The sequence below is a fragment of the Podarcis vaucheri genome (assembly GCF_965113315.1).
Source record: "Podarcis vaucheri genome assembly, chromosome: 18".
NCBI lineage: Eukaryota > Metazoa > Chordata > Lepidosauria > Squamata > Lacertidae > Podarcis > Podarcis vaucheri.
Window position 1 is genome coordinate 12,577,926 of NC_138756.1, and position 13,302 is coordinate 12,591,227.

Genomic DNA, 13,302 nt, shown 5'->3' on the forward strand with positions numbered 1-13,302 from the left:
CCCTTCAGGTTCGGAAGGAGGGAGAAGCGGTCCTGAGTCTCGTTCCGGACCCCCGAAACGCCTAGCGGTGCTCCTTTCGTTTCCTTCCTCCCCGGCCGCTCCTCGGTTCCAGACCTTGTGGCAGGGAGTTCCGCAGGGGAATAACAACAGGCCGGATTGTAGCAGGGAAGACGCTTCCTTCGACCCACCTGCAGTGGGATGGGCACTGCGGTTGCGTGTGCATTTTTTTTTGGGGGGGTGGGCTTTTGGGGGGGGCAGCCCCAGCCCCAGAGACAGGCGTTGTGGGGAAAGAGGAGCTAGATCTTCAGGCAGGCATCTTGCGGGGAGAAGGGTGAGGGGTTGCCTTTGTGCTGGCAGACGGGAGGCAGGTCTCCCTGCAGGGACAGAAGGGGGGAAATAAATAATAAAATGGCAGAGGGACCCCCGGGGGACATCTAGTCCAGCCCCTGCAAATGGAGGGATCTTTTGCCCCAAGTAGGATTCGAACCCATGGCCCTAAGAGGCAACCTAGCACACAGTTTCCTTTCTGCCCCACCATTTCCCCCTTTCTCTCCCCCATCTCTCTCTCTCCCTCTCTGGCACCCCCAACCGGGGTCCCTATAGGGCACCCCCCAGCCAAAGAGAGGCAGGGGAGTCTATTGTGATTAGGATATATTAAAAGAGGGGAGAGCAGGGGGGGCGGATATAAGGGAAACATCACAGAAAAAGGAATGGGAAAAGTCAATAATGCAAAAGAATTTATTTTATATACGGTGGCGCCTCGCAAGACGAAATTAATTCGTTCCGCGAGTTTTGTCGTCTTGCGATTTTTGTCGTCTTGCGAAGCACGGTGTCGGGGAAGTTTTGGAAAAGCTTCAAAAATCACCAAAGTCTTTAAAAATCTCAAAAAAGGCTACTATGTACACCACGTTCTATGAGTTGCTCCTGGAAGTCAAGTCGCAACAGTATTAACGGTGTTAAGAAAAAGGAAACAAACTTGCAAGACGTTTTTTGTCTTGGGAGGCATTCGTCTTGCGAGGTACCACTGTATTTAAAAAGTGCTTTGGAATTGTACGTGGAATTTCCAGAAAATTTTATTTTGAAATTCAAGGGGAGGGGATAAAGCAAAAGTAAAGACTGCCTGTGGAATTTGTGGAAATTTAATTTTAAAATTAAAGGGGGGGATGAAAGCAAAAAAATTGTATGTGGGATTTGTGGAAATTTAATTTGAAAATTAAAGGGGGGGAATGAATGCAAAAAAGAAATTGTATGTGGGATTTCTGGACATTTAATTTGAAAATTAAAGGGGGAAATGAATGCAAAAAAGAAATTGTATGTGGGATTTCTGGACATTTAATTTGAAAATTAAATTGCATGTGGAACTTCTGGAAATTTAGTTTTAAAATTAAAGGAGGGGAATTAAAGCAAAAAAAAATTGTATGTGGGATTTCTGGAAATTTAATTATAAAATTAAAGGAGGGGAATTAAAGCAAAAAAAAATTGTATGTGGAATTTAATTTTAAAATTAAAGGGGGGGGGGATTAAAGCAAAACCAAAAGAGGCAGGGGGAAATGACCCACTCCCAAAGTGGACACTTGGCCCTCCCCACACCGTCCCAAATTCATTGTGGGAGGGCAAAGACCCCCAGCTAAGAATGGCCCTTTGGAGGGGAAAGAGAAAGGGGGAAATGGGTGGGGTATTATTATTATTATTATTATTATTAGACAAGCACTTGCCTTATACAGCTTACAGACGACCCCGAGGAGGTTGGATTGCGCTTCAGCCTGGAGTTCTTCCGTGTGGTTCTGGGGTTGGGGGGGCGGAATAAAGAAAGAAATCAGTGGGGCAGGCGATGGGGAGGGCGCCCCCAAATCCGTCCCCTGCGGCAGAAAACTCGGGGCGCTCTGCTGAAATAGGAACCTCTACACCCCTGGAAAACCACTCAGTTGCTTTATTTGTTGCATTTTCAGACCTAGAGATGGAAGAGTGAACCCTAGAGGTCCACTAGTCCAACCCCGGAATCGCAACTCGAAGCGGCGGGTGCGAATTCTCCCCTCTTCCCCTTTTATCACTGGGAGGGATTCAATTCACACCCCAACCTTCCCTCACTTTTCTCCCCAATTGCCCCCCTTTTATCGTCACAACAACCCTGAGAAGTAGGCGAGGGAGAGAGAGACCGGCCACAGCGACCTTCAAGTGAGCGGCGATTCGCACTCGGGTCTCTCCTGGGTCCGAACGCTAAAGCTAAATAAAATGTCATCCAGCCCAACCCCTTCCAATGTGGGGGTTGCGACGCAACTCTTTTTGCCGAAATTTATTATTTTTATTATTATTAAATATCTCAACAGGAATGGAAATCAATCAATCTGTCGCTGTTGATAAGGGACTAAAGGCCAGGACGGAATGCAATTGGATTACCGTACTTTTTTGTGTATAAGGCTAGGTGTTTTAAACTAAAAAAATAATGTTTAAAAAGGGGGTGTAGTCTTATAAATGGGGGCAATCTCCCCCCATTTTCTTAATTTCGAGTCCCCCCCCAAAAAAATTAAGAAAATGTGACACAGGGGAAAATACGTCAGCTAAGAAGGGAAGGAGTAAGGACTTTGCGCCCCAAAACCCAGCCCACGGGACGTCACTCAAAATGTAGAATCGGCTGGGAATTGTAATCTGACGTTGATAAAAAGTGGCTGTTAGTGGGCTTTAATAATGGAAAATTAAATTAGTTTATTTGGAAGGCAGGGGTCGCGATGGTTATCCGAAACCGACGGACCTCCTGCCTGCAAAAGGGTTGCTGGCTTTCAAATCTGCGGGCAGAGCAAGACTCGAACTCAGGACCTTTGCCGCCCGAATTTGGGCACCTCCGGCCAGGACTTACCCCGTTGACAGCGATCCACGGCACGTACTTGTGGGGCGGCCGGAGGGCGTCTGTGAGCTGCGCATTCTGGTGCATGAGTTTGTTGCCCAGGTCTCCGCTCACGCAAGACGTGACGTTGGCCAGGGGGATCTCGCTGGTGGGGTACAGCTTCATGCACTGGGGGGAACAGAGGGTGGCAAGAGAATGAGAAGGGAAGAATGGATCGCTATCTGCGTCGGCTGCCAGTCACAGCAATAAAACAACAATACGATATGCAAAGAACCGAAATGAAAAGTCAATGATATGAAATACGTTTTAGGGCTTTGAATCAATAGTCAAATAGTGGGTCTTATTCTGATTCTAAAAACCTTGCCACCTTTGCTGTCACCTGCTCATCTGGATCTGCCATGAGAAAGGACAATTTATTTATTTATTTCCTTCTCTCTCTCTCTCTCTCTCTCTCTCTCTCTCTCTTTTCTTTCTTTCTTTCTCTCTTTCTCTCTCTTTTCTTTCTTCCTTCCTTCCTTCCTTCCTTTCCTTCTCTCTCTCTCTTTCTCCCTCTCCCCCTCTTTCTTTCTTTCTTTCTTTCTTTCTTTCTTTCTTTCTTTCTTTCTTTCTTTCTTTCTTTCTTTCTCTCCCTCTCTATTCTCTCTCTCTCTTTCTCTTTTCTTCCTTCCTTCCTTCCTTCCTTCTTTTCCTTCTCTCTCTCTCTTTCTCCCTCTCCCTCTCTCTCTCTTCTTTCTTTCTTTCTTTCTTTCTTTCTTTCTTTCTTTCTTTTTCTTTCTTTCTCTCTCTCTCTCCCTCTCTCTTTCTCCCTCCCTCTCACTCACTCACTCACTCACTTTCTCTCTCTCTCTCTCTCTCTCTCTCTCTTTCTCTCTCTCTCTCTATCTTTTTCTCTTTCCTTCCTTCCTTCCTTCCTTCCTTCCTTCCTTCCTTCCTTCCTTCCTTTCCTTCTCTCTCTCTCTCTCTCTCTCTCTCTCTCTCTCTCTCTCTCTCTCTCTCTTTCTCTCTCTCTCTATCTTTTTCTCTTTTCTTTCTTTCTTCCTTCCTTCCTTCCTTCCTTCCTTCCTTCCTTCCTTCCTTCCTTCCTTCCTTTCCTTCTCTCTCTCTCTCTCTCTCTCTCTCTCTCTCTCTCTCTCTCTCTCTCTTTCTCCCTCCCTCCCTCTCTCTCTTTCTCCCACTCTCTCTCTCTCTCCCCCCCTCCCTTTCTTCCCCAAACTTGCCCCCAAACCGGAGACCCTGCCCCCCTAGGGATTTCCCACGCTGGAAGCAGCCCCCGCCGCCAGCCCTGTGAGGCGGGTTTCCGCGGGAAGGAATTTGGGGAACGTACCGTTTCCAAGTTCTGGGTGACGTTGGCGCTGGACTCCATGCAGAAGATGAGAGGGAAGAAGCTGCCCTGGTCGCCCAGCAGGTGGATCAGGCAGGCCTGGGGGGGGGAGCAGGGGGTAAGGGTTAGAGCGGGGGGGAGGGGGAGCTCATAAAAATGGGCCAAAGCTCAATGGGCCAAAGCTCATAAAAATGGGAAGGGACCTCCAGTGGCCATCTAGTCCACCCTCCCTGAAAGGTAAGAATCTTTTGCCCGGCGTGAGTCGGAGCCCAGCAAACTCTGGAGGGAGGCAGCTTCCGTTTCCCCACCTGATCTGCGAAAAAGCACTTCCCCCACAGTGAATATGCCTCTTCGGGGTATAAATAATAAAAGAAGATGAGATAGATGATAGATGAGATAGATGATAGATGAGATGATAGATAGATAGATAGATAGATAGATAGATAGATAGATAGATAGATGATAGATAGATATAGATAGATGATAGATAGATGGATGATAGATAGATAGATATAGATGAGATAGATGATAGATAGATAGATAGATAGATGATAGATAGATGATAGATGAGATAGATAGACAGATAGATAGACAGATAGATAGACAGAGATATGACTGGAGTTCTGTGACAAAACAAAAACCATTATTTTAAAAAAGGAAAAGGCTTCGTAAGCTCGGCTTTTTGTTTTGTTTTGACAGCCCTAAAGAAACCCTAAATGTTCCCCGGACACCAGGCTGACAAACGGAAAACTCTTCCCGCCAGGTGAGAGAAAAACCCCTGGAAACGGAGGAGACAGAGAAGCCTTGGCGCGCCGGCCCTGCAGGTCGGTCCTTGGCCTGCCTAGAGGGTGTACCCACCTCCATCACGTTGCCCAGGCATTCATCAGGGCCGTGCTGGCACTCAAATTCCCACCTGGAGGGGCCTTTTTTCTCCTGCAAGAGAGGGAGAGAGACAGGACGGGCGTCAGGGAAAAGGAGGGTGGGCACAGCCTCCCCACCCCTGCCCAGGGGATCGGGACCTACCTGGGCGTTCCCGTAAGGGACCAGGGTGATTTCCATGGCATTGCCCACCAAAAGCCAGGTGGGGAAGAGCTGGAAGACCAGGAAGGAGCGGCAAGCGGGGCAGAGGCTCTCGTAGAAGAGGCTGACGGAGACGGGGTCAGCTTTCTTCCCGGGGGAGGCCAGCCGGGCACAGTGCTTCTCTGCCTGCCAAAGGAAAGAGCGGTGGTGGAGATAGACAGACAGACAGACAGATAGATAGATAGATAGATAGATAGATAGATGATAGATCGATAGATCGATAGATCGATAGATCGATAGATAGATAGATAGATAGATAGATAGATAGATAGATGATAGATAGATGATAGATAGATGATAGATAGATAGATAAAGATAGATAGATAGATAGATGATAGATAGATGATAGATAGATAGATAGATGATAGATAGATAGATAGATAGATAGATAGATAGATAGATAGATGATAGATAGATATATCGTATTGTTGTTTTATTGCTATGGCCGGCGGCTGCCGCAAACAAAGATTCTTTATTTATTTCTTTGGTTTGTAAGCCGCTTTGGGATTTGTCTGAACAAAAAATCGCATAGAAATAAAACCATTAAAATAAATAATGATGTCTCCCCAACTGCAGCGACCTCTCGCCCGGCCAGTTTCCTCCTCCATCTTTCAAGAGGGAAGTGAAAGCGGCTGAGATCGGCTTCCGGCTTCCGAAAAACAAGGTGGGGCTTTCCGTGGGGAAACACCCCCCCAAAAAATAAGATGCTGAGAAAATGGGGGGGGGCGCTGCAAAAGCAAAGCTGCGTTGGGCTTGGCTCAACGAGGAGACGTTTTGCCTCTGCTAGGAGCTGCCATAACTAGAGCCTTGGTTCACCTATAGCTCAGCACCGCACGGCAGCCGCTCTCTGGAGCTACTGTCAGAGTTTGAACCCAGGACCGTTGGCTCAGATCCTTTCAAAGCTCTCCCTGGGGGCCTTTGGGCCTCGATCTCTCAGCCTAGACTACCTCGCAAAGTTGTTGTGAAGATGATATGGTGAACGTTTTCAGGGAACCTCAGAGAACAGCGGCTCCCTAAGCCACTCCTGTACGGAACCTGTTCCATGGCACAGATTAAGGGATCGGCAGTAGCTGATGAAATACTGTTTTAAATCTTCGTGTCTGCCAGGCTGCCTGGGAGATGGGAGTTCGGTCACATGTGAAGGGCAAGCAGTTTGAAAGCAGACCAGTGCAAGTAGATAAATAGGTACCGCTCCAGCGGGAAGGTAAATGGTGTTTCCGTGCACTCTGGTTTCCGTCATGTGCCAGAAGCAGTTTAGTCCTGCTGGCCACATGACCTGGAAAGCTGTCTGTGGACAACGCCGGCTCCCTCGGCCTGAAAGCGAGATGAGCGCCGCAATCCCAGTGTTGCCTGGGACTGGACTTCACCGTCCAGGCGTCCTTTACCTTTTACCTTTTTCTCTTATAACTGGCAATGGTGCCCACCTGAGAGGTGCTGGAACTGAGCTCTGGCTGAAAAAGGCCCTGGTCTGTAGGAGTGCAAATATCCAGAGTGTGGGGTCAGGTGGGATTACTATGAGGAATTATAAAATATGCATCAAGCCATTGTGTCCACGATGAATGCATGGTGTTGACTGGGTTCAATTCATTGACAATAATTTCTGATCAAATCCCACAACCGCCTGCATCTCTGGCCATTTCCTCTAGTGTCCATTTCTCTTGCTCAACAAGTCACATACACAGCCCAGTTGCTTCGCCAGGCAGGCGTCCTGGGCCATCAAAGACAGTGAGCAAGTTTCTTTAATGTAGCTTTTCTGATATGTTAATCTTAGGATGTTAACCTTAGGGTCAGGAAACAGGTCTCACCTGAAGGTGATAATGATAGCTGTCTTCCTGGCTGGCCATCCTTCTTATCATGTGTATTGCTTGTTTATGACCTCAGGGGTTGCCAAATGCACTCCTTCGTAGTTCGGTTTTGTTTACCCCAGAAATATGTGTGCTTAATTAGTCTTGGTAGTTTAACTTTGTTTGTTGAAATGCTCATAAGAAATCTGATTGGTTCTTACAAACACTCTGTAAAAAGTTCTTTTGTGAATAAAACGACCTGGGCCAGGGGCTGGAGGCAGAGATTATTATACGCACCCTTCCCAGAGTCTTGCTGGTTCAAGCCTCTGTGTGTATTCTCATTAATCAGAGTTCAATCCTTCCTTTCTTTTGGGAACACCTCACTGATGGTGATGATTCTGTGGCCCCTTGGCTGGGTGCCCTACACGGGGGACCCCCCCCAGCACTGAGTCCAGCCCCCTGTCTTCACACTGAGGTGCCCCCCAAGGCGCTTAGGCAAGACCCGAGAGCAACGGCCTTTTCCCACTCTTCCTCCCTACCACTCTTAAGGTAGACTGCCTCTGCCCACAGCAGCAGTACCAACTTGGCCCTGCGCCCGTGGCCGACTTGCAGCGTGCATGGCCCTGGCACCAAAAATTTGTGAATGCCCGGACTCTTCGTGGGGAATTTTGTGGGCACCTATGGTCGTCGGGTCTCCATTTAGGACTCATAAGACCCCCCGCGGCAGTTGAATCAGGACAAAATGGGTGCATCGGAATCCAGCCTCCTGCCCCCCAGTGGCCAACGAGGTGGGCCCCCCCTGGGAAGAACCCCGTCCCCGTCCCCAAGCAGGACCCGTGTGCACAGCAGCCATTCGGAGCCACCCATTCCTCCGAGTCCCAGGAAGGAGGGGGTCGCACAAAGCCCCCTGTCACCACTGCTAGTCCCCCTTCCTCTCTCAAAGCCCCTGTGATAGGAATTTTGAGGTCTTAGATATATGGTAACGTTCATAATCACATGTACATAGATCAGCACAAGAAGGCCAACCTGGAACCATTTTGATTCCTAAACTGAGCAAATGTTTTCTCTGCAAGGTCAAAGGGGGAAACCTCCCCATTGTCTCTTTCCTCACAAATCCTGTCTTAAGGGCACATTTTAGATATGAATAGGGTGTGAGCCTGTGACCTGGCCCAGGAACTAAGCATTTATCATTACAAAAGACTGGCCAGGCTACCCAAGCAATCCAATCAAGTAACCTGCCAGACAGGAGATAAACAAGGACAAGAGAAAAACAACATTCAAATTTCTGTTTAGACCACCTTTTTTGTGATGTAGGTGTGATGTATCTGAGGGGTGGTCTTAGCTTACACCCCTTCTGTGATGTATGTCTGATGTTTCTGGGGGTGGTCTTGATCTACAGGGTGGCAATTTCAAAAGTCTTTTTAAGGCCTTGCACACCATTTTTCTGGGTCCCTCCTCTCTCCTGCAGGTGAGGGGAGCACCCTGTTGCAACAGATCAATAAAGATCAAGCTTACTAGCTGCTTTGCTTCTCAGTATTCTCTGCTTGGCCTCTGTTATTCTCTCCTACCAATAGGGAACCTATGTAAGGACTCTATATGGGCTCTTGGATACTCCATAAGGGAAGAAAGGCAATTTTTGCTTACAACACCCCCCTCCCACCCCACCCGCAACGTGGGTGGCCACCCCTCCCCTCCGCCCGGCTCCGGATTTGCCACCTCGCCTGCGCGCAAAGAGTTTGCGCTTTCCCTCTCCACCTTCGCTTTCCCTTTCCTCACCTTGCAAGCCTGCGCGATCTCGCTGGAGCCGCACCACTGGTGCGGGGGGTAGGGGCAAGGGGTGCCCCCCAGGGCGATGCCCGCCGCGCCCCCCAGGCAGCAGAAAGCGGCGATGGGCAGGAGCCAGCCGGGAGCCATGGCGAGGAGAGGTGCCGGGCTGTGCGCAACGGCAAGGCGGAGTGCGCACGGCGGGGGCGAGACGGGCGGCTCTTAAAAACCCCCTTGGCCGGCTCCGCCCTTCCCTCTTCTTCCTCCTCGCAACCCGTTCGTCTTCTTCTGCTGCGGTTTTGTGTGTGTGTGAGTCAGCCGGCCCCTGACTTGCTCCAGAGGAGGAGGAGGAGCCGGACTTTTGGGAAGCCCCAGACCCGGAGATTTAGGGGAAAGACCACTGTGCGCGCGCCTGTTTCAAAGCAACAACCAGAAAACCGTTTGGGGGCTTCCAGATGTTGCAGGCCTGCCAATTGCCCCTGTTTTCCAGGGGAAATACCGTGTCCATGGAAGACAGTCTTGCTAGGAGTGATCGCCAAAGAAAGAAAATATTTTCCAGGGATTTGCAGGGGAAAAATAGGTCGTCCCTCCCCCCACAAATAAAATACAATTAACCAAACATTTTCCTGGAAGCATTCCCTTTAAAGACGTCCCTCAAACCCTTTCACGGTTATTTTTTGCTGCTGTATATTATAACTAATCTATAGCTGATTTTCTCAGCTTGTTTCTCAAAGTAACTTTTTTTTACTGCTGAACTTACTCCCAGCCTGCTAGCGTGCTAACATGTTTACAATACTTCTTTTAAAAAAAAAAAAAAATCTGTTTTGCAATCCTCTTTGAAGCTGTGTCGGTTTCTGATTTGATGCCGGAAAGTCCCGCTTTTCCCTAGGACGTCCCTCTTTTCAGGGGAGAAACGTTGGAGGGGATGGAATAGGACGTCCCTCTTTTCAGGGGAGAAACGTTGGAGGGGATGGAATAGGACGTCCCAATTTTCAGGGGAGAAACATTGGAGGGGATGGAATAGGACGTCCCTCTTTTCAGGGGAGAAACCTTGGAGGGGATGGAATAGGACGTCCCTATTTTCAGGGGAGAAACGTTGGAGGGGATGGAATAGGACGTCCCTCTTCTCAGGGGAGAAACGTTGGAGGGGATGGAATAGAACGTCCCTATTTTCAGGGGAGAAACGTTGGAGGGGATGGAATAGGACGTCCCTCTTTTCAGGGGAGAAACGTTGGAGGGGATGGAATAGGACGTCCCTCTTTTCAGGGGAGAAACCTTGGAGGGGATGGGAAGTTCCTGGAGAGTGGGGGGGGGTGCCAACTTGAATAAAAATAAGCCCCACCTAGCATAACCGATGGCATGAGGTGTCAGGCACACGCTATTTGAATGGCAATGCGCACCAGTGTTTTATTGGACGGGCGAGGCCCCTAGGATTTGGCTCCTCTGGGGACCACCCCCCCCCAGTTCAGATTGGACAGTGGACTGCCTGCCTGCCTGGCAAGGAGGCGGGTGGGTGGGTCGCCTCAGGTCGCAGCATGCCTGCAAGAATTCAACACTACCCAGATATTTGCCACCTAGCAAGGGAAATTGTGCAAGCCCCCAGGCGGAGCCGATCTGCTGACACAAGCTGTTGAGCAACTTTTTGCGCTTGACAACAAAAAGGCTGGACTTTGGAACTGGCAGCTGACACGGAAGGGAGAGAGATAAGGCGCCCGTTTTTGCTTGGGAGTTTGCATGTCACAAAACCCAAAACCCCCCAGATCCTCAGCTCTTCAAAGTGGGCATGGGCGTAGCAGGGGTGGGGTGGGCAGGGGGAAAGATCACGAATATTATTGAAAAGCGTTTAAATATATCTGAGTACTCATGTCCTCATCTTTACAGGGTTTCCCAGGAAACTTTGTTTTCATAAAAGAAAAGCACAACAACTTTGATTTCCAAAAAAAAAAGCTTCTTATAGGAATTCTAAGGCCTTATGTAGAATAAGAATTCTAAGGTCTTATGTAGAGTCCCATGGACTGCAAGAAGATCCAACCTCTCCATTCTGAAGGAAACCAGCCCTGAGTGCTCACTGGAAGGACAGATCCTGAAGCTGAGGCTCAAAGACTTTGGCCACCTCAGGAGAAGAGAAGACTCCCTGGAAAAGACCCTGATGTTGGGAAATATGGAGGGCGCAAGGAGAAGGGGACGACAGAGGACGAGATGGTGGGACAGTGTTCTCGAAGCTGCCAGCATGAGTTTGACCAAACTGTGGGAGGCAGTGGAAGACAGGAGGGCCTGGCCTGCTCTGGTCCAGGGGGCCACGAAGAGGAGGACACCACTAAATGAGTCAACAACAACAAATATAAGAGCTTGCACCCCATTGTTCTGGGTTCCTCCTCTGGCTTCCCAATATTCTCTGCTTGGCCTCTGTTATTTTCTCCTACCGATAGGGAACCCACTTAAGGACTCTAGATGAACTCTTGGGTACCCCATAAGGGAAAAAGGGCAGATTTTGTTTACAACATCCTCTCCAGGATTCGGAACCAGTGGGACAAGTTTTCCGGTGGCCTCAATGTCGTCATCATCAGCACCTGAACCAGGTTGCAGGAGCTGCAACTGAGGGGGCCCCGCCGGGTTCATGGGTGGGGCTTTTTCTTTCCGCCCCCTCACCCAGCTGCTAGGCAGGAAAACAGGAGCCAGGGTGGAGTCGGAGAGCTGGAAGGAAGAGAGACACAGATCTGCCTCCTTTGCCTCAGATCCAAAGCTCTGACTAATGCAGAAGGGAGATTTGCTGGGCTGTTGATGTTGCAAGCATCTCCATCCCATGCACAGGTGAGTCTTACCTGCCGAAATGAAACCATGCACCCTAGAGCAGGGGTCAGTAGCCTTTTTCAGCCATGGGCCGGTCCCCTGTCCCTCAGACCCTGTGGGGGGCCAGACTATATTTTGAAAGAATAAATAAATGAACGGATTCCTATGCCCCACGAATAACCCAGAGATGCATTTTAAATAAAAGGACACATTCTACTCATGTAAAAACACACTGATTCGCGGACTTTCCAGGAAGCAAAAAGTCGTGTTGGGAAATAAGGCGTTAGAGCAGGGGTCAGCAAACTTTTTCAGCAGGGGGCTGGTCCACTGTCCCTCGGACCTTGTGGGGGGCCAGGCTATATATTTTTTTGGGGGGGGGAATGAAATAATTTCTATGCCCCACAAATAACCCAGAGATGCATTTTAAATAAAAGCACATGTTCTACTCATGTAAAAACACGCTGATTCGCAGACAGTCCGCGGGCCAGATTGAGAAGGGGATTGGGCTGGATCCGGACCCCTGGCCTTCGGTTGCCTACCCCTGTCCTAAAGTAATAACCACTGATGGTTCTCTTGACTTTCCCCCCTGGGACGAAAGCTTCCTTGCACCGCACCAAACTTTCCGTTGATAAGAAATATTATTACAGCGGTCCCTTGGTTCTCAAACGCCTTGGTACTCAAACAACTTTGAACCCAAACACTGCCAACCCGGAAGTGTTCCAGTTGGCGAACTTTTTTTGGAAGCCAAACGTGATCCGTTTTGAGTGTTACGCTTCTGATTTGAGCGTTATGCTGAGGTCTGCTTGCGCTATTTATTTTGCGTTTTTGTGTCTCTTCTTTTGTTTCTGTGACTCTGTGGAACCCAGTTCAGCTACTGATCGATTGATTGTGTGACTGCGGAAATGGATAAAAGCCCCCCCATCCAAACAATGACTATCATCAATGCCGCTAAAGGGGGGGGGGATAATTTTAATTTTTATCATCTACAATACTGTTCTTATTTATTTTATAGTACGGCACATTGCTTTCATTTTAGGGATCGATGGTCTCGTTAGATAGTAAAATCCATGTTCAATTGCTGTCTTGGGCGTTGTTTTTAAAACTCTGGAACGGATTAATCCATTTTGCATTCCTTTCTATGGGAAAAGCAGGCCTTGGTTTTGGAACGCTTTGGTTTTGGAACGGATTCAGTTTGAGAACCAAGGGACCACTGTATTTATCAAAATCTGCAGGCTTTTGGCTGTTTGCAAGGAGCACGTCGAGTGGAAGCCATTGAAATAGCTCCGGGCGACAGATGCTCCCCCCAAATTCAGCTGAAAATGCAACTTTTATTTGCAGGAGGTTCTATTCTTTCTACCGCTTGAAATCCCTGCTGCAAACGGTTCAAAGTCAGCCAGCTTTAGCCACCTCCAGAAAACGGGAACTGCCACCCCCTCGTGCCCAGATTAAGACCCACGAGTCTCACTTCTCTTTTCCGGAAAAAAGCCTCACTCTTTCTCTTCCCCCTTCTCTGTTCCTTAAAACGCTGGTTCTAAGAAAACGCACAAAACCCAACAACGTCTTGCCTTTATATCCCTTTAATTTCCCGCCAGGAAAATTCGGCCAACAGGGCCTTGTCCGTTCCAGATCTCCCTCTGGCGAGGGATTGAAAGATCACAGCTGGGAGGGACCCCCGGGGGTCATCCAGCCCAACCCCGCCAACGCGGGTGTCGCCACTCAAG

General features: G+C 48.9%; 1 protein-coding gene across 2 annotated transcripts; it reads right to left on the minus strand.

The window, feature by feature from the left end:
* Positions 1 to 235: 235 nt before the first annotated feature.
* IFI30 (IFI30 lysosomal thiol reductase) lies at positions 236 to 9,095 on the minus strand. 2 transcript variants are annotated; one of them, XM_082206705.1, is made up of 7 exons: positions 8,804 to 9,095; positions 5,187 to 5,369; positions 5,022 to 5,096; positions 4,167 to 4,262; positions 2,855 to 3,010; positions 1,716 to 1,784; positions 236 to 374 (listed from the first exon to the last, which is right to left on the minus strand). In XM_082206705.1, the coding sequence occupies exons 1-7, from the start codon at positions 8,939 to 8,941 to the stop codon at positions 297 to 299; spliced, it is 795 nt and encodes a 264-aa protein (XP_082062831.1). In that variant the 5' UTR covers positions 8,942 to 9,095; the 3' UTR covers positions 236 to 296. The 2 variants fall into 2 exon arrangements, with proteins under 2 accessions (XP_082062831.1, XP_082062830.1); XM_082206704.1 differs by having other exon boundaries at positions 236 to 370; positions 1,712 to 1,784; positions 8,804 to 9,088.
* Positions 9,096 to 13,302: the final 4,207 nt, after the last annotated feature.